This window comes from Dendrobates tinctorius, unplaced genomic scaffold (assembly GCF_039654945.1).
Source record: "Dendrobates tinctorius isolate UK_male_01 unplaced genomic scaffold, ASM3965494v1 ptg000203l, whole genome shotgun sequence".
NCBI classification, from domain to species: domain Eukaryota; kingdom Metazoa; phylum Chordata; class Amphibia; order Anura; family Dendrobatidae; genus Dendrobates; species Dendrobates tinctorius.
Genome location: NW_027361870.1, coordinates 21,033,487 through 21,055,591, shown reverse-complemented (window position 1 = coordinate 21,055,591; position 22,105 = coordinate 21,033,487). Strand labels below are relative to the sequence as shown.

The 22,105-nt window shown below is 42.1% G+C and overlaps 1 protein-coding gene across 2 annotated transcripts in view; it reads right to left on the bottom strand.

Moving 5' to 3' along the window:
* Positions 1 to 22,105, bottom strand: part of HAO1 (hydroxyacid oxidase 1) — a 79,304-nt gene that overhangs the window by 37,547 nt on the left and 19,652 nt on the right. For both annotated transcript variants that reach the window (XM_073553868.1, XM_073553867.1), the window contains exons 5-7: positions 11,088 to 11,179; positions 7,312 to 7,470; positions 7,146 to 7,215 (exon numbers count right to left, since the gene is read on the bottom strand). In XM_073553868.1, coding sequence (XP_073409969.1) covers positions 7,146 to 7,215; positions 7,312 to 7,470; positions 11,088 to 11,179 — 321 coding nt within the window. The remainder of the gene's footprint in view (positions 1 to 7,145; positions 7,216 to 7,311; positions 7,471 to 11,087; positions 11,180 to 22,105) is intronic.

The following is a 22,105-nucleotide window of genomic DNA, read 5'->3' as shown; positions in this document are numbered from 1 at the left end:
GTGTTCCCCCCTCCCCACTAATTGCCATCCTAATCCTTCCAGGTCCCATATCCACTCAGAAAAAAAACCTTCTCAAAATTTGCATTACCGCGGAGCATATGGTAATTCCACGCCATTGGCGCACAACAACACCACCGACTATGGCAGAATGGGTGACGGAATTTGCAGACATCTTCCGTATGGAGGAATTAATGGCCTTGGATATTATTCAAGGAAACTCCCGAATTACCCCGCTTGGTCGAGGAAGCAAATTAAGGGTCGACTCAGAGGCCCGAGGTCCGCTCTCCCCGCTATACCTCTCACAAGGTTCTTATTTCCCTTTCTTAGTTTTTTCTTTCAATGTTTTTTGAAGTACGCCTATACTGGTTACATGTGTGACATTGTTAAACACGCTTGTAGTTACTATTCTTTTATATTTGCTTATTAATGATGTTGATGTTCCGGATGAAACACGGGGCGGCGTGACATCTCTTTTGGTTGATATCTACGAGTCAACAATGTATAACAGATGTATATACAGTTGAGATTATCAAACCACGGGATGAAATACGTTTGTCCTCTGGTACTTGACAGTACTGATGAATATACACCGTTTTTATTCAACAGAGGAGTTACGAGCCTTAGAACCAGAAGATATCTCATCCTTATAAGAGAATGATTATATTGTAACCTTAATATGCCTTGGTGTACACTGTTTGTTGTATTGTATGTTGTTACGTCTAATTGTTTTCAATAAAATAGATTCAACATAAAAAGGTGGACCCTGTGTCAGTGAGGTGGGGACATTTCCAGAAGGTATCGTGGGTGCACGATTTCTGTGATGAAAAGACCAGAGTATTTCCTTCTTGTTGACACTGTGGTCCCTCCAGTGGAGAAGTGATGTTGCAATACTACTTGGTAATGTATCGATGCTTATTTCTCTATGTACTATAATTCATATTAATTGTATGATTCACATGAAATGAATTAATTAACAAAACAGGGTACTATTATATTTGCCATTCCATAATTTAGCATTATCCTGATGTAATCTTAATAAATTGTTACATTATTGTTTTACCATAAAACTGTATTCAGTGTGCCTAATTCGTATATTAGTGAGCGTTAGGTAAGGGCGTACCCGCCCTGTCACTTTGACGTGGTAAAACAGGTGTTTACATGTCTAAGCATGCAACTGGGTATTCAAATTTCAGAGATTTTTCGCTCGGCTAAAGGTCCTTCCGCACTTCTTACAGATAACCTTTGCCTCATCAATAAGATTTTGGTCAAAAACGTGCCACACTGCACTCTTCCTACTATGGGCCAAGCTGTCCTGCAACTCTTTTTGTTTTTTTAACACGTTTTTGGACTGCTATGGGCCTGCCAGATAACCGCAGCTGCGATGTCGATGCCTGCTGCGGATCCTCCTCCTCTTCTGAGCTATTGCCAGCGGCACCCTCTCCCCCCAATGGATGCCAATCCGGGTCAACAACTGGGTCATCCATCACCTCCTCTTCAATTTCATCTGCACCTTCCTCTGTTTCACCAAGTAAGGTGGTATAGTATGCGGGAAGGGGCACCTGAGTTTCATCAGGGTCAGAATCTGGCTCAGTAGACTGTGAGGTCAATGCGGTGCTCTGGGTGAATGTACCAGCAGAATCATATAGCACTGGCTGTGCATCAGTGCACTCCATGTCATATTCATCTTGGACTGGGGAATTCAGGATTTCATTTGATAACTTAGGCATGGTATGTGAAAAGAGCTCCAGGGAGTAATCTGAAGTGTGGCCTGCCGCATCCTTCAATTTTGGTGGGGGTGAAGGACACAAGGAAAGGTGTTGTTCCTGACCAGGAGCCTGAACTGATGACTCAGTGCTTGCAGTTTTTGAAACTTCAGAAGAGGAGACGATAGAGCTGGAGGCTGTTTCGGCAATGTAAGCCAAAACCTGTTCCTGGTGCTCCGGCTTTAAAAGCGGTTTACCTACTCCCAGAAAAGGGAGCCTTCCAGGCCTTCTGGAGCCAGACGATGATGCAGGCTCAACACCTCCTGCCTTAGGTGCTATTGTGCTTTTGGCACTACCAGCAGATGCACAACCACCACCATCAGTACCAGCTGCTCCCCCCGCACACGTCCACGGCCTCTTCCACCATAATTCCTCATGTTTGGGAAAATGTACCAAAACTACCAGCAGATATATGGTACTGTATGAGGAGCGTACAGCTGTATACGGTGTAGGGAAAAATTTAAATCTCCGTATATATTTCCGAGTCACACACAGAAGCTCACTCAGTATGGATTTGACCATAATACAAACAGCAGATATACGGTACTGTATGAGGAGCGTACAGCTGTATACGGTGTAGGAGAAAATTTAAATCTCTGTATTTATTTCCGGAGTCACACACAGACGCTCACTCAGTATGGGTTTGACCGTAATACAAACAGCAGATATACTGTACTGTATGAGGAGCGTACAGCTGTATACAGTGTAAGGGAAAATTTAAATCTCTGTATTTATTTCCGGAGTCGTACACAGATAGTCAGCATGTATTTGTCTGTGATGCCAGCCGGTATACGGTAGTGTGTGAGGAGCGTACAGCTCTATACGGTGTGGGAAAAAATGATCGGTCGGTAACTGTTCAGAAAAAAAGAATAAAAGTATTAGTGCTTTGTAAAAAGCAGTCTGCACAGCAGTGTACACACGGCAATACAGCTATCAGGCAGCCTAATAATGCTGCACACAGTTAAATCCTCCCCTGTCACTGCACACTAACTGTACAGCACAATTGCTATCAGCACAAGCACATACGAACTTCTTATATCTTTCCATACTGATAAACAGCAACCTCTCCCTACTGTTAAGATCGGCAGAAGTAAAATGGAGGTCGGTGATCAGGGCTTTTATAGACACTATGACGCCCCCAAAGCAAGCCAATCACTGCAATGCCCTTCTCTACGATGGTGGTGGACGCTGCATGTCATCTTGTTGCCCACAGTGTACGTCCTTGCTTATTGGCTGAAAAAAGGCACCTGCAAGCATTCTGGGAAATCCAACTTTGGCGCTCGTTTTGCCGACCGCATGGCCGACTTCACGCTATGGGTCAGGTTTCGGTCGGTGAAACCCGACTTTGGCATAAGTCGGTGACTTATGAATCTGGCCGACCTGTTTTGCTCAACTCTACTCACTGATATATATATAAAAAAAACCCACAATCCTCACCTCTCCTCGCCCACCGTGCTGCTCCAGGCTCTGCTACGGTCTCAATGGCAGCACACAGTGGGTGCGGTGCGTGAAGAAGTGATGTCACCACGTACCCGTATTGTTAGAGGCAGAGTGGAATGACGCTCTCTCCTCCATCATTGCTTTGAATGCGGTGGTGGCGTTGGGGGAATCGGCGTTGGTGGCAGGTGGGCCCTCCTGACCCAGAAGCCCCATAGCGGCTGCGTGATATGCCGCTACTAGCAGCACGCCATTGGCTGGGGGCCCCTGGGGGAGCGGGTGCCCTAGGCAGCTGCCTGGTCTGTCTGCCGCTAACACCTGCCTTGGTCATAGAACGTTGAATAAAATGATACCTTGATATCTTTGATCCGATATTTTATCCCAGGCAAATCCTGGTTTCCTCAGTATGTAAATGAGCTGTTAAGATCTTTGGGCTGGACATAGATGTTCCTGAGAATCTGCCTCAAGGGATAGCAGATTATTTTAAATCAAAAAGTTTGAGACATGTAGATCGGGAGAGCAGACTGTCAGTCATTACATGTCTCACACTGGTAACACCCCTTTTACTTAAAATAATCTCATACATACAGAGACCATATGGCTCCATAATACAGAGATGTTGGCATTCAATGAGCTGCTACAGAGAACCTACATGGAGAATTATATGTAACATGGCAAATGTTTCATACTGACTCCATGAGACAAAATTCTGTACATGCCTCTCTATATAACTGGAGGAAGAGTAGGGCCCTATATAAGTCTTTGGGTGCTGTAATACTGGGTGTCGTATTATGGCTCCATAGAATTTTGAAGTTGTATAATGCGGCAGATACAACAGGTATGTTCCTGGCACGGATGAAGCATAGCTAAAACACTGCAAAAATTCACGGCAACTAAGAAAGTCTGAACAGGTTTCCACCCTGGTTTTCTTTGATTTATCATCATTTACACTGGATTTGGAAACTTCAGAGTCCATTTTACATGGCATATTTCTGTGTGTAGGAAACAGGTAGCTACAGCTAAATCCCAACCTTACATAACCCAGACCTCCAGGCTGCAGACTACGTGAGTACAACTTATGACATCACACAGACCAAGACATTTGTTTTTCCATGGTTTCATAACTGTGTCTACTCCATTGGTTAAGGAGATGATCACAGGCTAAAGCCCCCATACATAGACTAATGTCGGGCAAACCCATCAATATCAGGGGGTTCAGGTGACGCTCTAATGTATATGGGGAAGCTGACCAACTGATTGTTGGGAGAGATGTCAAATCAGATATGTCCAATCTTGGACTGCCAATCATTTGGTTCTCACAGAGTTAAATCAGCTGTCAGACATACTGTATCTGTCGGTGGCTTTCTCATGTATAACAGAACAGCTTTCAGCCGAATGAGCACTGCTGTGTATGGGTGAGACGGACTAGATGGCTGTCAGCCAAACTATGAGCCGGCGCATTGTTTGCCTGATAGCCATCTAATGTGTATGGCTGGCTTTAGTGTAGTCAAGTTATCTTTAGATGTTGCCACCTGCAGAACAAGGTAACACTATAGAAAAATTGGTTTGTATGCAACTCATTATCCACAGAGAAGCTACTGTGTAGCATCTGCATTCATAACCGTGAGCCTTGATGTCCAGTTATGCTTCAGGCCTCTGCTGATAATGGATTCATGAGCACATAGCTAGGAACATGGATACACAAAAATACCATAATTATGGTTAGAGATACTCTCCATATAGCTAGAATGCATCAAAGAAAAGATGAGAGCTAAAATCTCCTTAGAACATGTCAACAAAAAATGCAAAAAAACTATAAAGAAGTCCCGTTATATTCAAAAAGAGAGAAGTCACTTTATTAAATATTAATAATTAGACAGGACATGACAAAATATCATACAATACAGTTAACAAAGAATAGAATGTATAAAATCGACAACAGGCGAACAGTGATGCTGCCGAAGTAATGGAGCGGGGAAAATGTAAGCAAAAGGTATTAGAAACCCCCATGTTAAACATCAAAAAATGGGTACTATATCATGAAACATAGAGTCAAATCCCATGTGGCTAATGTATAAGGAAAGTGCATAGATGCACCACCCATGCAAGGGTGGTAGACTAGTGCAATTAAGCCAAGATATGCAGAAGGCTCCCTGTATGGAAAAAACCTTCAGGACATAAAAGTCCAACAGCAGATAATAATTGCAACCATTAAATAAACAAACCAAAGAGGTCTCATACTCATGGTGAAGGAGTCCCCGCGCCACACAGAAGCCCCGACGTGCGTTTCACACCTCGCTTCCTTGGGGGGCAGTGTATTCCTTCATGATCTGCGTGTTTAAATATGCCGCCGTCCTATGGATATGGCCAATCAGCTGCAGTGTGCACACGGAGCGCACGGGGGCGGGGCACCAGGAGACACACCGTCACTTCCAATGTCGCGGATGCATAAGTCAACCGGAAAGCACCGACGACGTGCGCAGCACAAAAGTGGCAATGTAAATAAGACACATAAAGCTATATTATTCCATATTAACTAAGGACATGACTATACAATAACCAATTAAATGACATACAGCCCTAACAATGCATATCAAATCTCGATAAATGTAAGTATACCAATGTAATACATTTAGACATGCAGGTCATGAAGGATTACACTGCCACCCGAGGAAGCGAGGTGCGAAACGCGCGTTGGGGCTTCTGTGTGGTGCGGGGACACCTTCACCATGGGTATGAGACCTCTGTGATTTGTTTATTTAATGGTTGCAATTATTATCTGCTGTTGGACTATTTTTCCATACAGGGAGCCTTGTGCATATCTTGGCTTAATTGCACTAGTCTACCACCCTTGTATTGTTGGTGCCTCTATGCACTTTCCTTATACATATGCCACATGGGGTTTGACTCTGTGTTTCATGATATAGTACCCATTTTTTGATGTTTAACATGGGGGTTTCTAATACCTTTTGTTTACATTTTCCCCGCTCCATTACTTCGGCTGCATCACTGTTCGCCTGTTCTCGATTTTATACATTTTATTCTTTGTTAATTGTATGACATTTTGTCATGTCCTGTCTAATTATTAATATTTAATAAAGTAACTTATTTCTTTTAGAATATAACGGGACTTCTTTATAGTTTTTTTTGCATTTTTTGTTGACACGTTGTAAGGAGATTTAGCTCTCATCTTTCCTTTGATGCATCCTGATAATGGATGTAGTAAGATAGAGATTTCATGTATAAGTTGTAGTTATTGCAGATTGCAGTAAGATAAGCGCACAAGGTCGGTTGCATGAACTGTGGTTGCAGCATAGTTTCTTTACGTATTGTAACCTAAATAACTTGAGAAACACTGTGGGCAAAACTAATACTCTGAGATTTACCAAATAAAATACATTTAAGGTTGAATAAATGTCTAAAAAAAACAGGGAATAGCTCACATGGGCTAAACTGTGCGAAATCATTTCCTGGCTTATACCTCAAAAAGGGAGCAATAGAAGTGATCGGGCCTCTTTCATCCCTCCAGCTCCCCCCTCCCCCCAGGATAGGAACATCATAATGTAAAAATTTTACTATGTATAGGAGAAGGAACAGTTCTGAAGCTCAAGGATTGTCACAGTAACTATGATGGGAAATGATTTTTGCTGCCACGAGCCATGAAAAAAGTGCATTAAAGTGTACCTGTCATTTCAGGAAATGCATAATATCTGTATTTGCCTCTAGCTCCTCCTTCTCCATAGAACTTTATAAGCACCAACTGTCATCTAGCCCCTCAGTGCTGGGAAAATCTGTAGTCACTGAAGACAGGTTTTTTCCATGAATGAGCGAGCAGACCAGGAGGAGTTAGAAGCAAATGTCTGTAATAAGATATGTGACTACTTTTATACATACACACATATGTATATACCGTACATATATTTCTATATTTACTCTTTAACTTACCTGAGAGAGCCATGGCCAGACGAAATTCATCTCTTAGAATATTAAGTACTTCTTCCACACCATGTTCTCCCTTGTATTAATACAGAAGGTGTACGTAAGCAATTCAAATTCTACTGATCATTGTAATGTATTCTACATGCCTCCATATCCTATAAATCTACTGTACCTGATAGGCCAGGCCCCATAACACAGGTCTTCCTATGAACACTGCCTTGGCCCCCAATGCCAAGGCTTTCAGAACATCTGTTCCTTTCCTTACTCCACCGTCCAGATATACTTCGACTTTCCCATCCACAGCTTTCACAATTTCCTGAAGCACGTCAAGCTGTGGGGTAAAACGGTGAATAAATGACGTTCAGTATCACATATAAATCGGTACCATAAATAAAAGGCACAGCCATCCCTCACTGTACAATATCAGAATGTTTCTGCTATGGACTACAGAAATAACATCACTAATAACTAATGACACATACACCTTCAGAGAAAGTATGCAGGGTCACTACATAAATATCCAGCTGTTAGGAACCCTGAAGGTGAACCCACTGGACCATGGCAACGAACCTCCCCTGGGCGAGCGGACCAGGTGGACCACCCCCTATACAGGGAGTGTTAGGGACAGGCCCAGGGGAAACTATTACCGCGGCAGCTGGTACCTAGGGCAGAAGCACAGAAGACTGGACGAGGGTAGAACAGCAGGAACCAAGAGACTGGACCGGGGTAGAACGGCAGGAACAAAGGAGACTGGACCGGGGTAGAGCGGCAGGAACACAGGAGACTGGACCAGGGTAGAGTGGCAGGAACCAGGAGACTGGACCAGGGTAGAGCGGCAGGAACACAGGAGACTGGACCAGGGTAGAGCAGCAGGAACCAGGAGATTGGACCAGGGTAGAGTGGCAGGAACCAGGAGACTGGACCAGGGTAGAGCAGCAGGAACGAAGGAGACTGGACCAGGGTAGAGCGGCGGGAGCACAGGAGACTGGAGCTGTGGGCTGGCAAGGTAGGAACACTGGAACATAGAAGAGAACAGGTAACAAAATGTGAGAGAGCAAGCCAGGGGACGAGACGTGGAGGTAGCGGCGGCGAATGCCAGCAAAAGGGGCCAGAATCACAAGGGAAGGCAAGTGACGATCAGGCAGCGTCACTAGGGAGCGACGGCCTGATATGGGAGCATGGGGAGGAGCTCCCGGGTCAGGGTCCTCCTGACCATAGAGAGGACCAGGAAGAGTGACCAGCTCAGAGAGGAGGAAGTGCTCGTGCATGGAGAGAGCTGCGGGGAGTGCACGCCCGGGAGGAAGCAAGCGCTGTCGTCAGAGCAGGGGAACAGACGGGGACGCACCGGGAAGCTGCAATCTGGTGAGTTTGACGGGGCACAGGGAGCGTTGGCACGGCAGAAGGAAGTGGTGACGTGACACCTGCCTTTGTGGGTATGAATATCCTGGGATACAGTGTACAATGCTATTGAGACGATATCCAATGAGGTGTACAAAGATCAACATTAGATTAAACTAAATTTGCCAATTTTTGGTGTTCTGAGAGGCACTGTACTGCTGCGTTAGAAATATTGATAAACTTTTTTGCACTTTTTTGTACATAACCATATCCTAGATGTGCCCCCATGTACCTCGAATCCTGTGTTTCACCCATGAATGAGCATTTTCATATCAGGTCTCTGTATAATGACAACATCCTGGATCACCCCAATTCATTTTTCCGGTACATTTTGGGAGAATATGTGTAAAACGGCTGTTTTCTCTATGCATTTTTGTTAGTGAATAATCTTGAACTCTTTTTATTTTAAACTTTAACAAACCTGAAATGTTTTTTCACATTTTTTTGCCATATATTTTTTAAGCCATCTTCATTGAGACAAAATTTAAGACTTCGCCTGCCTTTGCCCACCACTAAGGAGTGCTATTTCTGGATTGCTCATAGACGTTAAATGCGCGGGCGGTCCACACTTTACTCTGTAGTGACGTTCTTAAGTTTCAATGCAAAGTAGGCAGCCTACAGCAGATTGTGCAGCTGCAGGGACAGGGAGCCATTGTCAGACACAGTCAACTACCAAAAGAGAAGGCAGACATGATTTTTTACAATTTTTCCTTCCTGATCACTGTGCACACAATTCGGAATGAGTTCTGTATACTAACAACACTTCCTCCTCCAGAACCCAGTGATCGTGTGATCTCTGAGTGTGGGGAGGGATCAGGAGCAGCTGGGTCCAGTGGGCCCTATTGTAGCCCCTGTAACTGGGATTACTAGCCCTTTAGTAATGAACAATAAAAATAACCTATTTATATGTTCAAATTCCCACAGAGGTCATAAAGACGTTATGGGAATCATACTGTGCAGAATAAATGAAGAAAAAAAATAGAGAAGAAGAAAAAATAATTAAAAACAACAAACAACACCACCTGTCCAAATGGCTATTTATAGTCCCGACACGGTTGCAGAAAATTATGTCCAATAAATAAAAATAATTTCTAATTTAAATTTTTTTGGCAGCAGTCTTTTGTTGTCATAAAAAATAACTACAAAAATGTGAAAAATAGACATTACATTTTTCTTCCTTATATTTTTTATTAATTAGGAATATAAAAAATGACATAAAAATTAGCCCTCATAGATATTGAAAAAAAGAGGCAAAAAGTTACTTGATATCGAAAAGAGAACATTTTTTAGATTCATATGATAACATCTTAAAATGTGCTTGGTTGAGAATGGGGAAGATGGTCTGGTCCTGATCTGTTTAATAAACTGTATACAGTAAACTCATAAGCGCCCTAGTGATGGATACATATCATTTTCTGATGTAACTCTATGGACAAAATTCATCATGTCTTTTATATAAGTAAGCAAGTGTGGTATATACAAGTTGCAAGTTTTTGCCCTATGCTTATATGCGCAAAAATGTTGTGACTTTTTTTGTGGTCTCACAAGTTCAGCACCATCCTTTTTTAAAAATGCGCAGGATGTATTGCTATGGAGCATGGCCAAGTGCAGCCCAACAGCATCACTATAGCAAAAAATCACTACATTTCACACCATGAGTTAATTTCAAACTGTGTGGCTCTACAGCCCCCAAAAATGTGCAAAATTCATCAAGAGGCTGGCAGCTTGTGAAATTAGTGTATCTTACTCTAACAAACTTTTTTTCACAACTGTTATAAGAACAGCCAGCCTTGATGAATGGGCCTCATGTATCTACTTCTCCTTCCCACTACCTAACCTGGATTATCTTACTATCCCAGTAAGAGGACGATCCATTGCAAACTCGCTCTATCAGCCAGCAGTTACTCTGTGGACACAACCAGGGGCTTTCTCAACCAAGGCCTTGACCCTTTATAGGAGTGAAATGGTGAAAACTAAAGCTGGCATCAAAATGTAAAAACCTGCAATTTTTCAGAACTTTGAGTTGCTCAAAAATATTCCAACAATTCAATCAGGTTTATGAAAAAGAAAGAAAAGCACGAGCATCCAAATGGCCCATTTAAAAAGTCTTGCTTTCTTATTGTGCAATGAAAAGCATCAGAATGTCTTCGGATACAACTGCATAAAACAGAAACCACTGCTGACGCGCTTCGAGTCATTTATGGCCCTAAGTTGAAGCATTTGGATACTGGTGTTTTTTTTTTCCTCCTATATACACAAAGTGCAAGCAATTTTATGCCAGAATTCTGGTGGAAATCGTTTGATGAATCGGCCCCTATGTGAACACCATGTTCTATATGTGTCAGCGGAAAGGTTACATAATGATGTTCTTTAACTTCTCTGAACTTGAACTCTGGATCTTGAGATTTGCTTATAGTAGAGAGAAGAATAGTTATACAGCTGTAGAATTATGTGTTACCTTTCTGATATAGACAGTTTTACATGCGGAAGCCCTGTTGAGTATCTAGACCCTTTGAGTTGCGGTACATTAAATATTAAGCATGCACTTACTGTGGCTGGGACACCGTCCAACTGACGTGCACCGTGATTGGACACCAAGATACCTCTTACGCCACACTTCACAGCTTCTATTGCATCCTCCGCTTAAAGGAAAGATACAATTAATACAGTTATATTTACAGCCATGGAAGTCCCTCAAATAATAGTCTCCTGTGCTTAACCGATTTTTGTTTGGTTGCTTCCATTTTTCCTTCTTTTCTTTCAAAGGTCATAACTTTTTTTAATTTTTCCATCCACAAAGCCATATATGTATATGTTAGCTTTGTACACAAGAAACATATTTATATGTTTCTCGCGAGACAATTTTTAGTTTCAAATGATGCCATTCACTGTGATATAATGTACTATAAAAAGAGAAAAAGTATGGTGAAATGCTGGGAAAAAATTGCAATTCCACAAAAAGATTTTGGGCCTTATTTTTTGGTGCAGTAAAAATGACCTTGTGATTTGAGTCTGTTGGTCATTATGATGCTAAATCTATGCTTTTAATGTTTTGGGGTACATATGATTTTGACAGCTTTTTGTTACCTATTTTGAATGTAAGGTGAGTGAAAAACAGCAATTTAGGAGTTTTTTTTTTTTTCATTCTGTTTTTTCAGTATTGTTTAAACAATGTTATAGTTTGACTTTTATGAATGATTTTACGCTAACAATATTTGTATTTAATGTAAAAGGGGAGGTTATCGTTCTTTTATTTTTTTATTTTTAGCTATTATTACATACTATATTTATTTTTTCCCCTAACGAAGTTTAATGCGTTATTAGTAATATAGCATTGCAATAGATTGTCAAGTTATTATTTTTTTATGAGTGCAAAAATACTCATAGGAGAATCTGGCCTGAAACAACTTAGTTAGCTGAATACATACTTGTTATTTATTGATTGGACCACTTTAGGTTGAAGAGGTTATCTGGCACTTGCGGTAAGTTCTTAGCACAATAGGAAAATAAAACCTATCAGCAGGTAGATGCTAAACTGCCTATTCTGCCCTGCGGAGATCTTTCATAGTTTAGGCGGCAATTCTCCTGCTTCCTTTGACCTCACATCAACAGAGCAGCTCCCTCTCTTCTGATTTGCTCTGTCAATGGGACATCATTACTTATGTCATGCTAATTGACAGCCGGCTCCGTGCAATCAGTCAGAAGGGAGCCAGCTGTCAATCAGCATGGCATCAGCATTGATGCCCCATAACAGAGGAGAGTATGACATCACCGGGAGGAGAATCGCCGGTGGGAGCGCTCCATGAATGCTCTTACCAAGGAAAGGTCTGTTGAAAGGCACAACAGGCAGGTAGCTAGGTACTACCTGTCGGAGAGTTCTTAACTAGAGTTGAGCGATACCGTCCGATACTTCAAAGTATCGTATCGGATGGTATCGGCCGATCTTTAAAAAAAGTATCGGTATCGCCGATTCCGATACCGGAAGTCCCATTCAAGTCTATGGGACTTCCGGTATCGGAATAAGAAAAACCCTTTCCTGCCCTTGTACAGCCTCTCTGGGGTCTGTACGGGCCTTTCGGGGGGCTGTGCCGGCCTGCCAGGGGGTCTGTGCAGGCTCCGGTGGTCTGTGCCGGCCTGCCGGTGGTCTGTGCAGGCTCCGGGGGGCTGTGCCGGCCTGCCGGGGGGCTGTGCCGGCCTGCCGGGGGGCTGTGCAGGCTCCGGGGGGCTGTGCCGGCCTGCCGGGGGGCTGTGCCGGCCTGCCGGGGGGCTGTGCCGGCCTGCCGGGGGGCTGTGCAGGCTCCGGGGGTCTGTGCAGGCATCGTCCGATGGGACTACAAGTCCCATCGGGCGATGCCTGCTACCATGACAGTGATTGACACATTAGCCAATGATGGGACAGTAGTAGTCCCATCATCCGGCTAATGTGTTAAATGTAAAAAAAAAAAAAAAAAAAAAAAAAATTACATGCTACATACATACAACATGCATACTACATACATGCTACATTCATACTACATACTACATACATGCTACATTCATACTACATAAATACTACATGCAACATACATACTACATATATACTACATGCATGCTACATACATACTGCATGCTACATACATACCACATATATACTACATACATACTACATGCATGCTACATGCATGCTACATGCTACATACATAACACATATATACTACATGCATGCTACATACATACTACATGCTACATACTACATGCATGCTACATACATACTACATGCTACATACTACATATATACTACATGCATGCTACATACATACTACATGCTACATACATACTACATATATACTACATGCATGCTACATACATACTACATGCTACATACTACATGCATGCTACATACATACTACATGCTACATACTACATATATACTACATGCATGCTACATACATACTACATGCTACATACATACTACATATATACTACATGCATGCTACATACATACTACATGCTACATACATACTACATATATACTACATGCATGCTACATACTACATGCTACATACATACTACATATATACTACATTCATACTACATACTACATGCTACATACATACTACATATATACTACATTCATACTACATACTACATATATACTACATACATACTACATACATACTACATGCATGCTACATACATACTACATGCATGCTACATACATACTACATGCATACCACATATATACTACATACATACAATACATTCATACAATACATACATAGACATACAGTACATATAACATAGAGTAACATACTTACCAATACTTGTCACATTGTTCCCCGAAGCCATTGTCTTTTCCGGGATAAATATTAACATAACAAACCACAAAAATACTCACCCACGATCCGAAGCAGTCCACGAGTGTGTCCCACGACGATCTTGGGTAGAGAACTGCAGCATCAGATGATGCTGCCGTTCTCTACGGGCTGCAGGAATCCAATGACGGAAGGTAGGTATCCTTCCGCACTGTATTCCTCCGCCACTTAAAAAAAAAAAAGTCCCTAGTCTCACTTTATGCCATTGCTGTGTGGGAAATTCCCACACAGCAATGGCATAAAGTGAGACTAGGGACTTTTTTTTTTTAAGTGGCGGAGGAATACAGTGCGGAAGGATACCTACCTTCCGTCATTGGATTCCTGCAGCCCGTAGAGAACGGCAGCATCATCTGATGCTGCAGTTCTCTACCCAAGATCGTCGTGGGACACACTCGTGGACTGCTTCGGATCGTGGGTGAGTATTTTTGTGGTTTGTTATGTTAATATTTATCCCGGAAAAGACAATGGCTTCGGGGAACAATGTGACAAGTATTGGTAAGTATGTTACTCTATGTTATATGTACTGTATGTCTATGTATGTATTGTATGAATGTATTGTATGTATGTAGTATATATGTGGTATGTATGTAGCATGTAGTATGTATGTGGTATGTATGTAGCATGCATGTAGTATGTATGTAGCATGCATGTAGTATGTATGTAGCATGCATGTAGTATGTATGTAGTATGTATGTAGTATGTATGTAGTATATATGTAGTATGTATGTAGCATGTAGTATGTATGTAGCATGCATGTAGTATATATGTAGTATGTATGTAGCATGCATGTAGTATGTATGTAGTATGTATGTAGCATGCAGTATGTATGTAGCATGTATGTAGTATGTATGTAGTATATATGTAGTATGTATGTAGCATGCATGTAGTATGTATGTAGTATGTATGTAGCATGCAGTATGTATGTAGCATGTATGTAGTATGTATGTAGTATATATGTAGTATGTATGTAGCATGCATGTAGTATGTATGTAGTATGTATGTAGCATGCAATATGTATGTAGCATGTATGTAGTATATATGTAGTATGTATGTAGCATGCATGTAGTATGTATGTAGTATGTATGTAGCATGCAGTATGTATGTAGCATGTATGTAGTATGTATGTAGTATATATGTAGTATGTATGTAGCATGCATGTAGTATGTATGTAGTATGTATGTAGCATGCAGTATGTATGTAGCATGTATGTAGTATGTATGTAGTATATATGTAGTATGTATGTAGCATGCATGTAGTATGTATGTAGTATTTTTTTTTTTTTTTTAACATTTAACACATTAGCCGGATGATGGGACTACTACTGTCCCATCATTGGCTAATGTGTCAATCACTGTCATGGTAGCAGGCATCGCCCGATGGGACTTGTAGTCCCATCGGACGATGCTTGCACAGACCCCCGGACATCAGCACAGCCCCCCGGCAGGCCGGCACAGCCCCCCGGCAGGCCGGTACAGACCCCCACAGGGTGCACAGACCACCGGCAGGCCGGCACAGCCCCCCGGCAGGCCGGTACAGACCCCGGGCAGTCCACACAGCCCCCCGGCAGGCCGGCACAGCCCCCCGGCAGGCCGGCAGAGACCCCCGGAAGGCCCGAAATGACGGCGCATCATGATGCGCACACACCGCGCATCATGATGACGTCAGGCCGTCAATCAACTGAACTTCCGATTCCGATGCCGAATTCCGATATTGAAAAAATATCGGAAGTCGGTATCGGAATTCCGATACAGCAAGTATCGGCCGATACCCGATACTTGCGGTATCGGAATGCTCAACACTATTCTTAACCCTATAGGAAAAAAGACCCTAAGCCACAGATAACACCTTTAATTGACTGATATTAGCTATGTGGTTTGAGTGTGGACCAGTCAAAACTGATATGGGCATATACAGTCATGGCCAAAAGTATTGACACCCCTGCAATTCTGTCAGATAATACTCAGTTTCTTCCTGAAAATGATTGCAAACACAAATTCTTTGGTATTATTATCTTCATTTAATTTGTCTTAAATGAAAAAACACAAAAGAGAATGAAGCAAAAAGCAAAACATTGATCATTTCACACAAAACTCCAAAAATGGGCCGGACAAAAGTATTGGCACCCTCAGCCTAATACTTGGTTGCACAACCTTTAGCCAAAATAACTGCGACCAACTGCTTCCGGTAACCATCAATGAGTTTCTTACAATGCTCTGCTGGAATTTTAGACCATTCTTCTTTGGCAAACTGCTCCGGGTCCCTGATATTTGAAGGGTGCCTTCTCCAAACTGCCATTTTTAGATCTCTCCACAGGTGTTCTATGGGATTCAGGTCTGGACTCATTGCTGGCCACCTTAGAAGTCTCCAGTGCTTTCTCTCAAACCATTTTCTAGTGCTTTTTGAAGTGTGTTTTGGGTTATTGTCCTGCTGGAAGACCCATGACCTCTGAGGTAGACCTAGCTTTCTCACACTGGGCCCTAAATTATGCTGCAAAATTTGTTGGTAGTCTTCTGACTTCATAATGCCATGCACACGGTCAAGCAGTCCAGTGCCAGAGGCAGCAAAGCAACCCCAAAACATCAGGGAACCTCCGCCATGTTTGAATGTAGGGACCGTGTTCTTTTCTTTGAATGCCTCTTTTTTCTCCTGTAAACTCTATGTTGATGCTTTTGCCCTAAAAGCTCTACTTTTGTCTCATCTGACCAGAGAACATTCTTCCAAAATGTTTTAGGCTTTTTCAGGTAAGTTTTGGCAAACTCCAGCCTGGCTTTTTTATGTCTCGGGGTAAGAAGTGGGGTCTTCCTGGGTCTCCTACCATACAGTCCCTTTTCATTCAGATGCCGACGGATAGTACGGGTTGACACTGTTGTACCCTCGGACTGCAGGGCAGCTTGAACTTGTTTGGATGTTAGTGGAGGTTCTTTATCCAACATCCGCACAATCTTGCATTGAAATCTCTTGTCAATTTTTCTTTTCTGGCCACATCTAGAGAGGTTAGCCACAGTGCCATGGGCTTTAAACTTCTTGATGACACTGCGCACGGTAGACACAGGAACATTCAGGTCTTTGGAGATGGACTTGTAGCCTTGATATTGCTCATGCTTCCTCACAATTTGGTTTCTCAAGTCCTCAGACAGTTCTTTGGTCTTCTTTCTTTTCTCCATGCTCAATGTGGTACACACAAGGACACAGGACAGAGGTTGAGTCAACTTTAATCCATGTCAACTGGCTGCAAGTGTGATTTAGTTATTGCCAACACCTGTTAGGTGCCACAGGTAAGTTACAGGTGCTGTTAATTACACAAATTAGAGAAGCATCACATGATTTTTCGAACAGTGCCAATACTTTTGTCCACCCTCTTTGTTATGTTTGGTGTGGAATTATATACAATTTGGCTTTAGGACAATTCTTTTTGTGTTTTTTCATTTAAGACAAATTAAATGAAGATAATAATACCAAAGAATTTGTGTTTGCAATCATTTTCAGGAAGAAACTGAGTATTATCTGACAGAATTGCAGGGGTGTCAATACTTGGGCCATGACTGTATGTATGTATTAAGGCTTAGACCTGAACTCCTTCACGCCATGGCCATTTTCCGTTTTTTTTTTTGTTTGTTTTTTTCCTCACCTTCTTTCAAGAGCCATAACTTTTTATATTTTCATCATTATAGCTGTATGAGGACTTGTTTTTTTGTGGGACGAGTTGTACTTTTATAAATAAAGATTATTATTATTATTATTATTATTACTTTTGAATAATATAATTGATTTAAATTGCAAAAAAACTGCATTTCCACAATAGCTGTTTTTATTTTTTTCCATTTACCATGTTCACTATATCGTGAAATTGACCTGGCGATATGATTTCCCAGGTCAGTATGAGTACGCAGATACCAAACATACGTATATAGTATAGTTTTTATGGGGGGGAGTAGGGGAAAAAAATTCTGAAGGTTGTAGGAATTTTGCATTTGTTGCTATTTTTCGAGATCTGTAGAGTTCCATTTTTTGGGTGAGGACTTACTTTTTGTGCCCTGAGCTTATGTTATTATTGATACCATTTGTCATAGATATGATGTTTTGATGGCCACTTATTGCAATGTTGAGGCGGCAAAAGCTTAATTCTGGCGTTTCGATTTTTTTCTCGTTACACCATTTACCGATCTGATTAATTTACCGTACTTTAGATTTTGAAATATCGGACATTTCTAAACACAGCAATACCAAATATGTGCTTTTTTTATTGTTTTATTTTCAGTGGGGTGATTTGAACTTCTGTTTGCTTTTTTCATATGTTTAAAAACTTTGTTTTCATTTTTTACTTTATTTAATAGTCTCCTTAAGAGACTTGAGGCTGTGACATCCGTGCTATACCTACCAGGACTTCAGCTCCACCGACCAGCATTCATAGAAGTATCGTGATGACAGGCACGGAGGTCTTCTGCTGTCCCCCGGCTGTCATGACAAACCTTCTGCACCCTGTGATCACGGGATGCCAAGAAGCAGCCGGAATGACGTGCGTTAAATCCTGCTGTCAGTGTTTGACAGCAGAATCTAACTGGCTTACAGCCGAGAGTGGAGCTCCGATCTACCTGCGGTAGTTAAATCAGCTGTCATTTGCAGGAAAGATGCGGGCTCAGCGCTGGAGGCGACATCAAAGTCAAGGACATGACATATTATGTAAATACTGCATATGTCATTTGTCATGAAGGGGTTAAAGTAGTCATTTTATTTTTACATTCACATGGATACTTCACGGTATATGCCCCTACATTTAGGGTGCAATTACATCACCATATTTTACAGTCTGTGAGCGACACAATTCCTGGCCCCCTCTTGAGTCTCCGGACCTGAGCTAATGGTCTCATAGGCTTATATCATGCAGTCAACTCACATTAGGAGTCAGGGTCTGCCGGGTATTGCAGCTGAAAGTTGACTGTTAAATATTGTGGTACAGCATGAATGTACCAAAAGGTCTCATTCAGACGTCTGTGATTATCACGTGTGGATAAATAAATTGCAAAGCTTCTCCTTTCCATTGCAATTTTAATCACAGACAGTGCACAGACTGCACACGGTCATCCATGTTCATGGATCCATGGACTATGATATCCATGATGAAGCCATAGACTTGTATTCATTGACTATAATAACTACAATTGTATCTGTGAAAAGCACAGAACATGTACGTGCTACACGGATGTCTGAATGAAGCCCAAGTCTTACAGCTGAAAGGTGAAATGATTTAACATGAATTAATCATATGTATAAATATATACGCAAAAATAAAAAAATAGCGACATAAAACTGGCTCTTCTATCATTGACATGTTTGTGCGGGAGAAAGGTTTAACCCCTTCACCCCCAAGGGTGGTTTGCACATTCATGACTGGGCCAATTTTTACAATTCTGACCACTGTACCTTTATGAGGTCATAACTCTGGAACGCTTAAATGGATCCTGGTGATTCTGACATTGTTTTCTCGTGACATATTGTCCTTCATGCTAGTGGTAAAATTTCATTCAAATAACTTGCGTTTATTTGTGAAAAAAATGGAAATTTGGCAAAAATTTTGAAAATTTCACAATTTTCCAACTTTGAATTTTTATGCCCTTAAATTACAGAGATACGGCACACAAAACACTTGATAACTAACATTTCCCACATGTTTACTTTACATCAGCACAATTTTGGAACCAAAATTTTTTTTTGTTAGGAAGTTATAAGGGTTAAAAGTTGACCAGTAGTGTTGAGCATTCCGATACCGCAAGTATCGGGTATCGGCCGATACTTGCTGTATCGGAATTCCGATACCGACTTCCGATATTTTTTCAATATCGGAATTCGGCATCGGAATCGGAAGTTCAGTTGATTGACGGCCTGACGTCATCATGATGCGCGGTGTGTGCGCATCATGATGCGCCGTCATTTCGGGCCTTCCGGGGGTCTCTGCCGGCCTGCCGGGGGGCTGTGCCGGCCTGCCGGGGGGCTGTGCCGGCCTGCCGGGGGGCTGTGTGGACTGCCCGGGGTCTGTACCGGCCTGCCGGGGGGCTGTGCCGGCCTGCCGGTGGTCTGTGCACCCTGTGGGGGTCTGTACCGGCCTGCCGGGGGGCTGTGCCGGCCTGCCGGGGGGCTGTGCTGATGTCCGGGGGTCTGTGCAAGCATCGTCCGATGGGACTACAAGTCCCATCGGGCGATGCCTGCTACCATGACAGTGATTGACACATTAGCCAATGATGGGACAGTAGTAGTCCCATCATCCGGCTAATGTGTTAAATGTTAAAAAAAAAAAAAAAAAAAAATACTACATACATACTACATGCTACATACATACTACATATATACTACATACATACTACATACATGCTACATACATACTACATGCATGCTACATACATACTACATATATACTACATACATACTACATACATACTGCATGCTACATACATACTACATACATGCTACATACATACTACATGCTACATACATACCACATATATACTACATACATACAATACATTCATACAATACATACATAGACATACAGTACATATAACATAGAGTAACATACTTATACCAATACTTGTCACATTGTTCCCCGAAGCCATTGTCTTTCCGGAATAAATATTAACATAACAAATCACAAAAATACTCAACCACGATCCGAAGCAGTCCACGAGTGTGTCCCACGACGATCTTGGGTAGAGAACGGCAGCATCAGATGATGCTGCCGTTCTCTACGGGCTGCAGGAATCCAATGACGGAAGGTAGGTATCCTTCCGCACTGTATTCCTCCGCCACTTAAAAAAAAAAAAGTCCCTAGTCTCACTTTATGCCATTGCTGCGTGGGAATTTCCCACACAGCAATGGCATAAAGTGAGACTAGGGACTTTTTTTTTTTTAAGTGGCGGAGGAATACAGTGCGGAAGGATACCTACCTTCCGTCATTGGATTCCTGCAGCCCGTAGAGAACGGCAGCAACAGCTGATGCTGCCGTTCTCTACCCAAGATCGTCGTGGGACACACTCGTGGACTGCTTCGGATCGTGGGTGAGTATTTTTGTGGTTTGTTATGTTAATATTTATTCCGTAGACGACAATGGCTTCGGGGAACAATGTGACAAGTATTGGTAAGTATGTTACTCTATGTTATATGTACTGTATGTCTATGCATGTATTGTATGAATGTATTGTATGTATGTAGTATATATGTGGTATGTATGTAGCATGTAGTATGTATGTAGTATGTATGTAGCATGCATGTAGCATGCAGTATGTATGTAGCATGCATGTAGTATATATGTAGTATGTATGTAGCATGCATGTAGTATATATGTAGCATGTATGTGGTATGTATGTAGCATGTAGTATGTATGTAGCATGCATGTAGTATATATGTAGCATGTATGTGGTATGTATGTAGCATGTAGTATGTATGTAGCATGCATGTAGTATATATGTAGCATGTATGTGGTATGTATGTAGCATGTAGTATGTATGTAGCATGCATGTAGTATATATGTAGTATGTATGTGGTATGTATGTAGCATGTATGTGGTATGTATGTAGCATGTAGTATGTATGTAGCATGCATGTAGTATGTATGTAGCATGCATGTAGTATATATGTAGCATGTAGTATGTATGTAGCATGCATATAGTATATATGTAGTATGTATGTGGTATGTATGTAGCATGTAGTATGTATGTAGCATGCATGTAGTATATATGTAGTATGTATGTAGCATGTAGTATGCAGTATGTATGTAGCATGCATGTAGTATATATGTAGTATGTATGTTGCATGTAGTATGAATGTAGCATGTATGTAGTATGTAGTATGTAGTATGAATGTAGTATGTATGTAGTATGCATGTTGTATGTATGTAGCATGTAATTTTTTTTTTTTTTTTTTTTTTTTTTACATTTAACACATTAGCCGGATGATGGGACTACTACTGTCCCATCATTGGCTAATGTGTCAATCACTGTCATGGTAGCAGGCATCGCCCGATGGGACTTGTAGTCCCATCGGACGATGCCTGCACAGCCCCCCGGAGCCGGCACAGCCCCCCGGCAGGCCGGCACAGCCCCCCGGAGCCTGCACAGTCCCCCGGCAGGCCGGCACAGCCCCCCGGCAGGCCGGCACAGCCCCCCGGAGCCTGCACAGACCACCGGCAGGCCGGCACAGACCACCGGAGCCTGCACAGACCCCC